At 40.9% G+C, this 15,668-nt stretch overlaps 1 protein-coding gene across 1 annotated transcript; it reads right to left on the minus strand.

The window, feature by feature from the left end:
• Positions 1 to 6,163: 6,163 nt before the first annotated feature.
• On the minus strand, positions 6,164 to 14,621 carry LYRM7 (LYR motif containing 7). The gene is made up of 5 exons (XM_056848995.1): positions 14,523 to 14,621; positions 13,677 to 13,749; positions 12,546 to 12,616; positions 9,463 to 9,544; positions 6,164 to 6,259 (listed from the first exon to the last, which is right to left on the minus strand). Exons 1-5 carry the CDS (start codon positions 14,619 to 14,621, stop codon positions 6,189 to 6,191), a joined length of 396 nt encoding a protein of 131 aa, XP_056704973.1. The 3' UTR covers positions 6,164 to 6,188.
• Between the last annotated feature and the right edge of the window lie 1,047 nt (positions 14,622 to 15,668).

Here is a 15,668-nt window from a genome sequence, read left to right on the forward strand (position 1 = left end):
TTATTATCACAGGCAATTAAGTAACTTAAGTTTAAAGAATGTCACCCTCCACCTGTTTGTTCTGGGCTCAATTCAAAAGGCAGGTATCGACCTCTGAAATCCTGAACTATCTGTAACCAGGGTACCACATGTTCCCAGCTTGCTGAGCTTTAAAAATCTTTATAGACCTTGCTTCATATCCTACCACCTTTAGAAGAGTTGGTTTTTATATGCCAACTTTCCCTACCACTTAAGGGAGAAACAAACCTGCTTACAATCACCTTCCCCTCCCCTCCCCACAACAGACACCCTGTGAAGTAGGTGAGGCTGAGTGTGACTAGCCGAAGGTCACCCAGCAGGCTTCGTGTGTAGGAGTGGGAAAACAAATCCAGTTCACCAGATTAGCCTCTGCCACTCATGTGGAAGAATAGAGACTCAAACCCGGTTCTCCAGATCAGAGTCCACTGCTCCAAGCCACCCCTCTTAACCACTACACCATGCTGGCAGTCTATTAGCATAATGGCAGCCACAAGGACAGAGCCTTTTCGGTTGAAGCATCTCTTAATATGGAGTGTCTTTCCATTGACCTATCCGCCTGGTGCTGAGCTTGTCTTTCTTTTGGTGACAAGATAAAACTTTTATTATTCCAGGTATTTTAATCATGGTGTTACTGCCTCTTGGGCTTTTATTTCTATTGCTGCTTGTGTGTTTTAAATTATCCAACAACACGGTGTGCTGATTTTGCTTAATGCTCAAGTAGAAAACAGGCTATGTAATTGGACAATGTATAAAATACCCCTGCCCCCAAATATTCAACAAGGGTTGGAAACTGAAAATTGATTGGCCAAATATGAAATCTCTTTATTGATGCAGTTCATATACATACACATCACACTGTTCAGTAAATATAAACAATGCTGGTATTTATGCACATTTCCTAGACATTACAAACTAAGTGTAACATATGTGTATCTTTCTCTATGCATGGAGGAGTCCATTTTGTTTGTTGGACTACAATTCAAAATGCAATGCAAAACTAAACTACTGAAGGGGGCTTTTCTGTGCAGGTAACAGGGTTGCACTGTACAAAATGGTTCACAAACTTACTTGGATAAATGATTAGGGACTGTGGTCTATACTGCTGGGTATAGCTTATTGTAAGTAGGATTTTATTATGGGTGTTGTTGTTTTTTGCATCATTTTCTGTGCAATCATGAAGGGGGGGAGAATGCTCTTAGAAGATGGTGTGACCCCTACGCTGGTGTCTGTGCCACTAGCGCTGTGCAAACTGGCACGGACGCCAGCATAGGGCCACTTACACTGGCACCCCTGGACCACGGCAGCAGCGCAGCCCTCAGGCGCCCACACGGCCTCCTGCCAGCGTTCTTGTGGCGCAAATCCCCGTGCCAGTGCCTTGGGGCATTCTGGGGGGCAGAGCTGCCATCGGGCAGCTTCCTAACCCCATTCGCGTTGGGAAACCCCCCTAAAAACAGAGCTGCTGTACCACTTTTGGTGGCACAGCACTGCTATTTGCAATGGGGTCTCTCCTCTCATTTTAGGGTTTAAGAAAAATTTAAACCCCTAGTAAAGCTGGATAGCGCCAAATGGGCATATGTTAATTTCTTAATTTCCGTATTCTTTTAGTGATTTTGGTTCTGTATATTTTAACTTGTTATATTGTTTTAGATTTTAACAGCCTATGGCCTAATACAATAAACTGGACCTGACCTAGTAGCGCTGAATACTGTAAAAGAAGCATCTTAGTCCTATTTCCACTCTGTCAGCTATAAATGTCAAATTTGATCCAAATGACCAATGTAGTTGGAGGGTAATACCAGCAAACCAAGATTCAAAAGTTGCTTCCAGAACAACAGTCCTTCTCATACCAGAAATATGAAACACGATGCACTTTCACACTAAAGTTGTGTTTGGATTATTATTCCCCCCCACACACAGACACAATTTCTTCTTACTAATTACAAAGTACTCTTCAGATGGATAAACAATTCTAGGACTTAGCTGTCTCTGGGCTAAGTTTTATGGCTAAATGAAAAAAGGTAATACAGATTCAAACTACATTGAAAGATTCTTCACGGGGACAGGGAAGAATGTTCATCTTTGCTGTTTCTCTTCATTCCCCAGCAGTGAAGAGAAACAACCTTCTCTGCATAGCTATCATTCCTCCTTCCTGGAAAGGTGCAACACCTTTTGCATTTATATCGATGCCAAAGGTGCTGGTGCCAGAAACATTAAGTGGCTGAAACACAAGATTAATGTTTCGCTTAGCACAATTATTTTCACTGTATTCACTCATAAAAGATAACCATTATTTACTTCATTTATAGTATTACGGAATACTATAAGTATAAGGCTATGTATACTACTTGGAAGCACACTCCATTAGCAAAAATAAGATTCTCTTCCAAGTCAACACACACAGGATATAGCTTAATGAGATCATTACTCTTTGTGCCAAACTCATTTCAGAGCTTGCTTCCTTAATATAATATGGAAGAGCACCATCTGCTGTAGGTATCAGTAAGATTTTTCAAATGTCTTACCTTACCAAGTGATTTTTGCTGACAGATACTAAAAGCTAAATTAAAAGAGCTTGTTTTTTGGGGGGTGGGGTGGGGGTGGAACTCAGGTTTAGTAAGTATCAATCTCATAAATTCAATATTTAGAGCAAAACGTTACCAAAAACTACTAAGAATATAAGATTGTTTATGTACTACCTGTGCTTTAATTTATGTGTATTGACCTGCAAGGCATTCTTCTAACACAGGGTTAGTAGTCCTGAATTCATTCATTCATTCTTTATTTTAAAAGCTTATACCCCATTAGTGGTCTCCAAAGTAGTTTACATGCAAAATTAACCCAATACCATATAAAATCAAGCTCACAAAACATTATAGTAGCAACAGCCTCAAACAGAAGCCACGAGAAGCAAGGTAATTATAGCTCAGTAATTATTAACTTGAAAAGATGGAATTGATCCAATTAAGCTATTCAGCTACAGAGCAATGAACTCTCTCTCTCTCTATATATATATATTATATATACACATACACACACACACACACATATATATATATGTGTGTGTGTAAGACAGTGATGGCGAACCTTTTAGAGACCAAGTGCAAGAGACCCTAAGGCAAATATATGAAGCAAAACCTGGTCTATGCTCAGAGGGTTCCGTCCGAAAAGAGGGGCATGATTTTGTCCTGCACCCAGGCAAGCCAAAGGGACAAAGCCGAATGCCCCTCCGACCGCAGCAGCCCAGGAGGACCCAGCGTCACGGCTGGGAAGGGAGGAGCCAGACGCCATGGCAACACGGCACAGGGGTGGCGGAGCCCAAGAGACCCCGCTGCCGGAAATCGCTCCGCGGCAAGGCGCTTGGTCAAAGCCTCCCCCGTCCGAGGTGGAGAGGGGCGGGGCAGAGCAGGAGAGGCCAGCACCCCGACAAACAGCTGAGCTGCGGCTGCAGCTCAGCTGAGAGGGAGGGGCTTGCCCCGGGTGCAAGGAGAGGGACGGCGCCAGTGCAGGCATGGGGAGCATGGGGAGAAAGAGCACCGCCCTCAGCTCCCTCACCACGGCAACACGGCACAGCCCTAGGCAGACGCGACGGCTCTGCACGTGCCCACAGAGAGGGCTCGGCATGCCGGCTGCAGTGCGCGTGCCATAGGTTTACCAACACGGGTATAAGAGGTTTTCCAATACATTATTTCATATTCTCAGTATAAACTTGTATAGTATGTTGAACAGTAATTTTCCAGCCCAGCCTTCTGGAAGTTACTGGCAACGTCGTGGTAGAATCACAGAAGAAAAATCTAGCTCTCAATCCCTGCAGTCAGTCCAGGATGCCACAGCAGACAGCCCCGTACACTGTGAAAGGATGTCCGCAAGAATCAACAGTGTCATGCTATCCCATCTCCCCCCCAGTAAAAATTGTCCATGTGGCAACTGAGGCAATGTTAGCCCAAAATCCCAAACAGAAGACAATGGAATTGGATCTAGGAAATTCTCCTGGAAATCCAGATTTTCACCATCTTGGCTAAGTAAGGGAATTTATAACTTGGCATAGACCAATCCCATTTAAAGAAACTCACTGAGCGCTTCTTTAGCCAAGGCCCAACTAATGCTTTCATTAGAACTGATGGGCAAATGTCCTTGCCCAAGAAATCATGAATAATCTTTTGAATCCAGCCCAACAGTCCCCTATGGCAGGAAACCTCTAGTGAGGATTAGTATATAAATCAAGCAGGCAGACATCACCAAATCCTCAGTCAGGACATCAGCTGCTAGGCATGTGCACCACCAAAATCTGAATTCAGATTCAGAATTAGGACCCTTCAGATTCAGAATTTTAAAAATCCAGAATTTCCAAACATCTGGAACTCCATTAAAGTCATTAGGAATAACCATTTTCTACTTTAAAAAAGAAAAAAAGAAAACCACTTTTTACAAGGCTTCCCTCAGCCCCGTCCCTTTCCCTGTGCCTGTGTCAACCCCAAAGAGTTGAGAAGATGTAGCAAGTGCACACAGCAACAGCCACTATCGCCAGGTAGCAAAGCGGGTATTAGGAAACAACTGCAATCTGAGCATGAACCCTGAACAAATTGCCACCAGAGCAGCACTGGGCATGGCACAGCGGAGCAGAGGGCAGCTGCTGCCGGGCAGTGGGCAAATGCCCTGGGGCAAAACTGGCAGGCAGACTGAAGTAGTACACAGGCAGTGATGGACGGGTGGGAACTACATTTCATACTGCTGGCAGACTCCTCCAAAAACCACACTATCTGATTTTTACTGAGCTATAATTACCGTATGAATTATGTGCTCTAGTGTTTTAGGAATATAGTATATTAAAAAGCATCCCTTGGGAATGACATTGAACAGACCCTATATTTCTTGAGATCAGGTCAGAAATCCATTAAGGTGCATTAGGGGAAAAGGCTTTTCTTGCTGCTTTGACAGTCCCTCTTCACTGTCTATAAGGGCTTACAGTTATCAGCTATGGCCCCTGCTATAGCTAAGCAAAAATGATAATCTATACAAAGCCTAAGAATAGAATCACATATTACATGTAGTCCTCAAGTTCTTTTCTTATATAGGATGGGACCATGGTCCCAGATTCAATCTGTGGCATCTACAGTAGTAGGAGATCCTGGAGAGCCAATACTGAGTTTGATATACACTGGTCTTACTCCATACAAGGCAATTTCATGAGTTTAGTGGCTGAGACTACAGTTTGAATGGGAATACTGATATAGGACTGGAAAAGAGAAGGACCCTTTCTCCTCATGTTGATTTTTTTTCTCACTGAAATCACCCCCTCTACTCCCTAGCCGATTTTTGCCCTATAAGGGCAAATATATGGGTATCGTATATTTTGCCCATTAAAAATATCTCGTGGGTGAGGATGGGGAATAGTTTCTGACAAAAAAGTAGGAAGAGTTAATGAATATCTTCCGCCCATCTGCTCCATCAGACTTTTGATTCAGATAACATTTTTAGCAGCTGCATCCTACAAAAGAATTTTTTTTTCCAGAAGAATCATGGAGCTGCATTTAATATATAGTTCCTTCCTTAAATTTAGCTTCAAAGATGATATGGAGAGAGGGGAAAGGAACCATCTTGCTTACTTTTTACAAGAACAATACTCCTTTCCTCACACATAAATGGTTAAAACAATCTTTATAAACCTGGTATTAATCAAACAACCTCAAAACTTTAAATTCCACTGACAATAAGAAAAACTAGGAAGACAGACAATTGGTTTTGATTTTGTAATATTTTCCCCCATATCTTAAGCTCTGTTATAACATTTAAACCCCCCTCAAACTACAAGCTTTACATTCTGAAGTCAATGTTCTCAATAGATTGCCGTGTGTGTGTGTGGGGGGGATCAACACTGCAGATCTGCAGTGTGTGTGGAAAAGCAATCTTTTTTTATATGAGGAGATTGATGTTATGGAACAGGCTTCACAAATGTTTTGACTAGTTCAAAAAATATTCTCACCAGCCAAGAGAACAATAAAGCATAATTGTTTTCTTGAGGCCATCAATAATATTAAATATTTTCCGCATTTAACCCAATACAAAAAAAAATGTTTGAAGGATTTGGTTTAGAGTGATGTTACAGGAAATAGATCTTTGTCTGCAATAAAAGAAATTGGCTGACAGTAACAACTAACTTTATTCCCTCCAATTCACAACTTGTGCGTTGGTGGGTCGCAGAAAGGAATATTGTCTAGTAGCAGCTCTTTCCTTGGTATCAGCACTGGAAGAAAAGATTACAAATAAGATTTTACTAGATTTTTTTAAAAGATGTTTTCCTATTGATTTTAACAATAAATTTTAACAATAAATGAAAACCAAACATTATTTTGCTTAAAATCAGTTACCTAAACCTTATTGTGCACTTTTAAAAAACATTTCCTGCTCATCGGAAAGAAGTCAATACTCTGTTAATTATCTTTATTACATTCCAGAAATGTACGAAGTGTTAGCAATCTACTACTATTGCAAGGTGGCACCATTTCTCATTCTGCAAACAAATGGAAGGCAAATCTTTAAAACTACTGAGCAAGTACCTTCAATTTATATCTTTGTGCTTCGTTCTAGAGTTTTACTTATCTGCATTACACAGATTTTGTAGAAAAAGAAAGAGTCAAGGACAGTTAGATTAATTCTGTATGACTGAGTAGTTTCTCAACAGTTCTCTCTATTGAAACTCTGACAATCTGGCTCCTTAAGCGTGCTCTGCTTTTCAAGGCTGCCAGATTAGTTGTACTAGCCTATACGCAAAACTGCTATCCTAGCAACTATCTTCAATGTACTAGCACTAGCTTTCGGAAGAAGGGTGTAATGTACAAACAAAAATGCCCAGAAATCTTTGCATAGCTGCAGATATAAGCTTCATCTCAATATGAGCAATACCAATTCCCCACAGCCTTTAAATAGTGAATTCACTGACCAAGAGTAGGTTGCACTGGGGACCCTACCACCATTTTTTACTTTCCAGGGTTTTTTTTTTAATAGAAAAAAGGCAATAGGAGAAAAAAGATAAACACACAGAGTAAGCAAGGAAGTAAAAATACTGACATATATGCTACAGTTCTAAAAACAAGTTGCTTGTTCCAAACTGGAGTTAAAGATAGGTTATGGGTCTTAAAATATTATGGACCATAGTCCACAGTGCTGTAAAGCACTACATCCCAGTTTATCTCCAAGAATCTCATGCTGACACAGAGTCTTTATATCATCCCCTGCTCTGGTAATAGCCAGAGCTCCTCGACTTCAGACATAGGACTACATTGGTATTTTCCAAATCTCCTCAGGGTCCACTTTTTTGCCATTAAGTCACAGCTGACTTATGGAAACTCTGTGGGTTTTCAAGGCAAGAGATGCTCAGAGGTGATTTGCCATTGCCTGCCTCTGAATCATGACCCTGGACTTCCTTGGTGGTCTCCCACCTATGTACTAACCAGGGCCAACCCTGCTTAGCTTCCGAGATTCGACGAGATCAGGCTAGCCTGAGTTATCCACATTTACTCATACATTTATACCCTGTCTTTCCTTCAAAGAGTTCAGTGCAGTGTTTTACTCTCACATCAAGCCCATGAGGTTGGCTAAGTTGAAAGTGTGGCCTAACAAGGCATTTCAGGAAGCATCACAACTGAACAGGAATCTGCTTTTCCCATGCTAGCCATTGATATTTAACTAAAAAGTTGTTTCTGTGATAGTGAGCAACTTACTCTTATAAAACTCCAGTGAAGGGTGGGCCCTTAATGCAGTTTATCTACATGCCCTTTCCACAGTGACTTGATACTTTGATGGATTAATAAGAGGGCATTCTTCAAAGATCTTAAAAATTATGATCTGATCCAGAGGGGGAAAGGCTGTTTCTTGGGTATGTGGGCCCAGAGACATTTCAAGCTTCACTGGTTAAAACAGTATCTTGAACTGTGTCCAGGGGACAACAGAGTCAGCACAGATGCTAGCGGACTCCCACAAACCTGCTTTTGATGACAGCTAGGCTATTTCACTGGGAAAATGAAGAAACAGCTTTTGTATCCCTTGAGAACACTGCCTGGGTCATTTAAAATGGGCTATTAACATGTTAAATGACCTGGAAAACATTTGCACTTGCTATTTCCACAGTCACTTCAGTCATGCCTCAATCCTTGACTTACAAGCTTGGGAAGAGATTGCCACAAATGTACACACAACCCTACCTATAATAGCTTTGCAAGGACTTTTTGGCTTTTGCATTGGAAGCAATTTTGGGATATAAAGATAAGAAATAAGTGCAATTATTCATGTGCATCATATGTAAGAGAAACAAACACTAAAGGGGTTGGGGAAGAACGCACAAAGAAATGCATCTGAAAAACTGCTAAAAAAAACTGCACTAGAACTTCCTTCTCAAAAGCAAGGTTTTCCCACTCATGCCATTTTCCCACTATGGCAGACTCAAAAGTAAACACATCCAGATATTCTATGAATGTTGGATGCTACAGAGGAAGGCTTTATCATCCTGCCTTGCAGATCAAATCGAACCAAGCAGTGTCTTTGCACTTTTAACAGATAATTTGGATTGACAGGCCACATAGGAATGTCTTAACTACTCCCTTTCTTTAAAAAAACCCACAATGAATAGTTTCATTGTTTAATACAAATAAACTCTTCACACTATTGTTTAAAAAAAGCTTGTGCCTTATTTAATTTTTAAAACTTGCCATTCTGTCTGATGACTAAGCAACACTGACATTTTGCTTCCATGCAAAAAATAATAATCCTGTTGTGTGATGGGGTTTCGAAAATGGTAACAAAGGAGATGTCCTTTAGGTAGATGGCGGGGGAATTACTTTTCTAAACCAATAATTCTAAACAGACACACCAAAGAAAATATAGATCTGTGGCAGCTCTTTGAGAAAGTATGTTTAGAATTATGTTGCATGTCTTCAGCAACAATGCAGACATTTCACTTTAAATAAATGTCCCTGTACAGCCACTATTCCTGGCAGATCTGGACCATTTGTTCCTTGAAGCAGAATCAGCTTGTACCCACTGGGACAAGGATGAAGACAGGATTTCTTGTGGGGATTATTTCTACAAATAATGACCTACAACTAGTGTTGGAGTTTGAGGGACATGAGGCTCTACCTCATCTGCTGAATTAGCTAAAAACACTATTGCCTGCTGGCTACAAACATGTATTTAAAGTCTGCAGGCGACCAACTTATTCAAAAGTTCTCAAAACTGATTGGATTACATTGTCAGCATAACTTTTCTGAGATGTCAATGCCTAGTTGGAGATATGAAGAAAATCTAGATCTCCAGTACTGAAAACAAAATGGGAAAAAATGGTCTTGTGATAAAGCATTAGAATGGTTGTATAAGCACACGTCCCTAACATCTTACAAGCAGCATGTTGTACATCAAACATGTAGTATTAAGTTACTGCCTGTCTATACTTACATAGTTTGTCAGCGCCTGTATGAACACCCTGAATTACAGAAGTCCGGAGTACAACTTCTACATCTGAACCGATTTTCATAAGCTGTTCAGAAAAAATAGCATTGGTTTAATGGTATAGAATTACTCTCAAAGACATTCTCCACATTTGTCAAGCACAAGACAAGTACCAATTCTGTAAAACTTTTTAATCTTTGCAGATTTAAGGCTTAGATCCTATGAACAAGTTCCACGTGTGCTAGAAAGCCTCACCTGCAAAGTTTGCTTTCTCTTGTACTTGCACAAGGGCTCATTGAAAACCACCGAAACTGCGCAGACAGAAGTGCCAGCACAGGAGGAAGTGAGCTCCACAGCAGAGGAGTACACAGAACTTATTCAAAAGGATTCAAGCCCAAGTGTTTTACTTCTAGTATGGAAATGCAGAAAGAGCAAGAAGACTACTGCTTAAATTGTAGTCATCAGTAAAAGGAACGTTGGTTTTGTAGAACTGTGTAGGGAACACGGACAATACACTGCAACATCCATTCCAGAGCCGACAAAACAGCTTCATTCATTCACTGTTTACTGGTGTTCCCAAAGCTCCAACACAAGAAGCTTAACGTTGTAATGATCATCATCTGAATTCAAGCACATAGCAGAATGCGCGCAAATTTCCCCCATTTTCCTCTTCCCTAGCAGCCTCCTTTGACCTGTCAAAATATTATTCCTGGAGCTGCAGAACCTCAACAGAGAGCAGCTCTGATGACGAAAGAGGAATGACTTTGCCTCCCCCCTTTCAATATAGCCCCCCCCCCCCGCAACTTATATGGCTTTTTATCTGCATGAGTTTCATGATGCCTGTGATGCATCCTTCAGAGAGGGCAAAAAAAAAAAAAAGTCCGGGGGGGGGGGGCAGGAAGAGAAGGAACATGGGAAAAATTTACATCTATCACTGATGATTAGATCCAAACCTCTGTGATACACAATTTTCATTTATTTGTGTGCATTTTTATTATATTTTTACGTGTATTAATGAAAAAGACAATGGTTTTACAAGGAAACACATTTTTTTATCAAGATGCTTGTGCATAGAAGCTTACAAGTACCTCATCATTATATCTAATTCTGAACTGGGCCATACAGTAGGGATAAAAAAAATCCTCACAATGGGGCCGAGGACAGATGGGGGGGGTTGTCCTACAAGCACTGATGAAGTCCCTTGTTTACAAAAAATATGAAATGTGAAATGAAGCTATGAAATATATTTCAGTTGGAAAAGCCCAAACATCTAAGAAGCAATGTCTGAAAAGTGTGCCACTGAGATCTCAAGACACTATGTGGTGAGTCTCAGCTGCTCTTTTGAGGCATACTAGGCAACCAACAACCAACACTGTTGAGGACTGCCTCAGTTAGTGTGGGAGAGGGATGAGAGACAGACTAAAACTGGTAAAAGACAGGATAAAGGGAAAGTAAAGCTGGAGTGGGGGGGAGAGAAAAAGGTAAGAAGAGAAAGTTGAAGATGGGGCAGGGGAACACAAAATAATTTGGGTGACTGAAGAGGGGCAGAGGCTGTCAGGGGGGAAAACAGAAAAAAAGGTGGCTGAGTAGGTACATGGGTGAGAGCAAAGGAAATAGGGGAGGCTGCAGGCACTGCCAGGAGAGGCAAAGAGTGGGAGAAAAGGAATGGTGAAATGAGATCCCTTCCCCATCATTAGGCTTGTGGGTTCCCACTAGTACTTAACTATCAAGAAAGCTGTTACAACAGGCAATGAATAAATGTAATTCTAAAGATAAAACCCATTGTTGTCTCCCTCTCAAAGATACATATCTGAAAACATGCTAAGCACTGAGACCAGTATACATATACACACACAATTACTCACAGGGCCACAAAACCTGGCTTTATAAAGTTACAGAATGCAACAGTTGTACTTTTTTTTAATGAGCACTACACACATTTGGCGGATATGTTGGATTTCTAATCCTCAAATAGCTACCCACAATTGTGAAAAAATTGACAATTCTCAATACCTTCATATATGGTCCAAAACAAAGTCATGATCCTCAAAAATAGTTATGAGTTTCTTCTGGTCTATATTCATGATCACATATGCGAAGATGAGAATCAGCTTACAAAATAAATATGGTAACTTCTAATTAAACAGCTTCTCTGAAGATTTGCTCAGAGAAAGATAGGAAAAAGTTGTATCTTGTATGCATATGAAAGTACTTGTTCTAATTTTACATTAACCTACTGAAGAGAGAGATTTAGCTTTAATCTATTCCCCTTAACAGACTCTTGAGAAATACCATCCTGCCTCGCTTTTTTCAGAGTTAGCAGACATCTATGTTCAGCAATTTGTAAAGAAAAGATTCACTGAACAGGGAAGATTTTCTGAACGGAATTAACAAGAAGCTTATTCGTTTTATGTGCACAGATGGCAGAACAGAACATCAGTAGTTCAGGTTCCATAGTGTTCAATTCATGAGTGTAGTGAAGAAATAAACTACTCAGAAACAGTGAGTCTGAACTGTATACCAATTTAAAAGAAGCAAGAGACAGCAATGGGCTGAATGATACAGAAGTGCAGCTTAACAGAATAGGGTACCCTTTAAAAGGGGCTGCAAATGAAGTCCTTTGAGGTCCTTGTACCCACAAGGCTGCTGCCAAGGAGAGCTTCCAAAGACAAACCAACATCGACACTATCAAACAGAGCCTATCATTGCTACTAAAGACAGACGGACAACTGGGATCAGGTAGGAAGGAGATGCTCCTCAGCCACCTTGCACTATTTTTCCTCTTACCAGCAGAACCAAAAACCACCACCACAGTGAAGTGGGTATCTAAAATTCAGATTTTTAAGTCTTTGGTCTTCTTGGTGAAGAGGTATAACATCCATGTTCTCATGCCACATCTACACTAAAGGCTTAAAATTGGTTTAAACCAGTTTGACTGCTGTGGTTTTCCTCTCACAGGGCAAGTTCTACAAGGGTTCTCGAAATTCCTAACCTCTTCCAAGCTGTTTTGGGAGAAAGGGGAGAGTGGAGCTATGATAGATAAACCAATGCAGTGCAGACATGTAGGAAGGGATTCACAGGGGGCATACCTCAGCTATTTTTTCAGAAGAAGTCTCATCTTTATTATTTTTGAATTCTTCATTTATCTTAAGTCTTGCAGCTAGGGAGTGAGAGAAAAGATGTTATTTTTCTTTAACTTGTCCTTAGCAGATACAGTAAAGGCTGCAAAGAGGAGGAAAACCTTTATAGCAGATTACGTGAATCACTGATCCAATTTCTGAGAAAACCCCAATTCAAATGCCAGAGCCACACATACATGCTCAAGGAGCGGGGTAACATGTTATCAAGCTGGATTCCCCATGAATATATTTAGAATATATGGTACATGATTTGTTTTCACAAAAAAACTCAAAATGATGGTCTTCTCAGGTAGCAATTCTTTGGGCTTAATGTCAAACATCATTTTCAATATGAGATGGAACTGTGTCATGCAACTAAAAAGCAGTCTTAAAAAAGGCCAAGTTGGAATACAACAAATACATCCTGGGCAGGCCAAGAATGGGGTGACTGATGTTACAACCAGTGTAGATCCAGACATTACAAATTATAATGTACAACAGATACTAACTCAGTTTAAAATTGCAACTTACTGATTTAATGGGAATGCCAAGTGCTGGGGAAGGGAGAGGCTATGTCAGAGAAACAGCAGTTTTACCATATATATACGCTTCTGCGTATATATGACATAACATAACACACAAACATAACACATGACATAACACACAAACATGACATAAAGATATAATCAAGAATACTCATTGCGAATACTTTCACAGGGTACTCAGAGCCAGTGTGGTGCAGTGGTTAAAGTGCTAGACCAGGATCTGGGAGACCGCTTTATGTTTAAGACTCATACTCCAAATTTCTCAGCAAAAGTAATGACTTTTATCAATGTGTTTTGTATCTTGAATTTAGTAGAGTAGCAATTATTAACATTCCTACTGGGTATTGAAATTTGATCTGCTTCTCCATCTTATTTCTTTGAACAGATGTCCCTTGCAGAAATCTCAAAATGGCTCCACTCTACCCAGTATTAGCAACACCTATTCAGTTACAGATTCAGTTGGAAGGGAAGAAACATCCTGGCAAGTACAGATGCACTCAGGCTTGATAAAGTTTGGGGAAAAGAGCAAAGATGTGGCAAACCTAAGAATCTTTACCTTCCAGGGCTCTTGGATCATTTTTGAAAACATTTTGTCTTGTCCTGTGCAACGATTTGAAAAGCTTCAAGACCTATAAATGCAGCACACCATTAGAGAACGCAGTATTGCCCTTGCATTTTACTAATCCCAGTGTTACAGATCTTGACCACACTTACATAAAAACTTGTTCCTATATTAAAGATGGGAAACTTAGGCTTATAGTGACTTGTCAAAGTACATCTGAGGAACATATGGCTGAACTAAAACATACAGCGTGGTGTAGTGGATAAGAACGGTGGTTTGGAGCGGTGGAGTCTGATCTGGAGAACTGGGTTTGATTCCCCACTCCTACACACGAAGCCAGCTGGATGACCTTGACAAGTCACTGTCTCTGTCTCACCTAACTTACAGGGTGTCTGTTGTGGGGAGGGGAAGGTGATTGTAAGCTGGTTTGAGTCTCCATCAAGTGGTAGAGAAAGTAGGCATATAAAAACCAACTCTTCTTCTTCTACATTTCTAAGGTCCAAACCCAGCACTCTTATGTATTTAAATTCCAGTGGATCAAGTAGGAACCAGTGTGATGTACTGGCTAGAATACTGGACTAGGGGTAGAGAGACCATGATTTATACCACCACTCTGGAAGAAACTTGGGCCAGTCACTCTCCTGGCCTAACCTACCTAACTGGGTTATTGTGAAGATAACATGGAGCAAAGGAGAACCATATATGCAGCTTGTGGGAGAAAGGGCTGGATACAAGTGTGACATATAGATCTTCTGTGACCAAAGTTCTGTGCACATATTACTTTGGCCAAATAAAGTATCAACATTACACTCCTCTTCTCAGCAGGTAGCCTGCAAGTACCTGCAACCCCTCACTGACAAAGGAGGTCAGTGTCAGCAGCACGTTCTGTTCTTTATTTTGCAGGCCTCTGAACAGCTCACTTTGGTCTTTCAAGTGCATCATAATACACATTTCCCAAGTCTTGCCTTTTATTTTGCCTGACCTCAGAGCCAGGAAGATAATGAAAGCCTGTAAATATTTAGGTTATACATCCTTTAATTAATCAGAAAGGAAAGGCAGAAAACAATTATTCAGAGAGTACCAAACTCCCACTACTACAAATGTTTCAGTCACTTGGAAATCAGTTTGTCACACAACATTGAACTCTTCCTTCATCTACTTCCAGGCCATCTTCTACAGACCTGTTATGAGACAAGCTAAAGATACAAAGAAACTCCACAAACCTTTCATATGTATGCTTAAAGAGTTAAACAGCCGTAATGACAACAGCGCAGTCAGGGGCTGGGCATCAACTTCTCTAGATCAACAAAGTATAATGTACCCACCACCTGCACACTGGTGCCCTTTCTCCCTCCCACACCCCCCCCACAGCCCTTACTACACTATATAGGTAAAGCAGAAATTATGTCAGTAAGCCATCCTTTAAAGAGAAATCACTCCACCCAGTATAATTTAACCTTCCTCCAAGGAGCACAGGACAGCATACATGGTTCTGTCAAATATGAGAGCAACTACCCCAAGGTTACTCAACAGGGTTTAATGACAGAGTCAACATTTTAACTCAGGCCTCCCAGATACCAGCCCAAATGTCTGACTGCTACACCATATTGGCACCCTAATGCCAGGCATTGTCCAGGCATCACTGAGTTCAACGGGACTTAGTTTGGTATATTACAGGACTAAAACATTGATCTTGGGCTGCAGCTTTCACTTAATTAGCAAAGGTGACTCTACTAGCTTCCACCACCTCCACCTGAAATTCATTCTTAAGATTTTTCCAGATCACTATCGTGAATTTATTTTATTGCCACCAAGTCAACAGCTGACTTACAGCAACCCCATCGGATTTTCAAGGCGAGGGAGGTGGAGGCAAGCAATGGCAAACCGCACCAGACCCTGGCATTTCTTGGGAGGTCTCTCTTCCAAATACTTGCTGGGGTCGAGGCCGATCGCCTGTGATTGACGCAAGGTCACCCAGCAAGTTTC

The sequence above is a fragment of the Euleptes europaea genome, chromosome 4, assembly GCF_029931775.1.
Source record: "Euleptes europaea isolate rEulEur1 chromosome 4, rEulEur1.hap1, whole genome shotgun sequence".
In the NCBI taxonomy this organism is placed as follows: Eukaryota; Metazoa; Chordata; class Lepidosauria; order Squamata; family Sphaerodactylidae; genus Euleptes; species Euleptes europaea.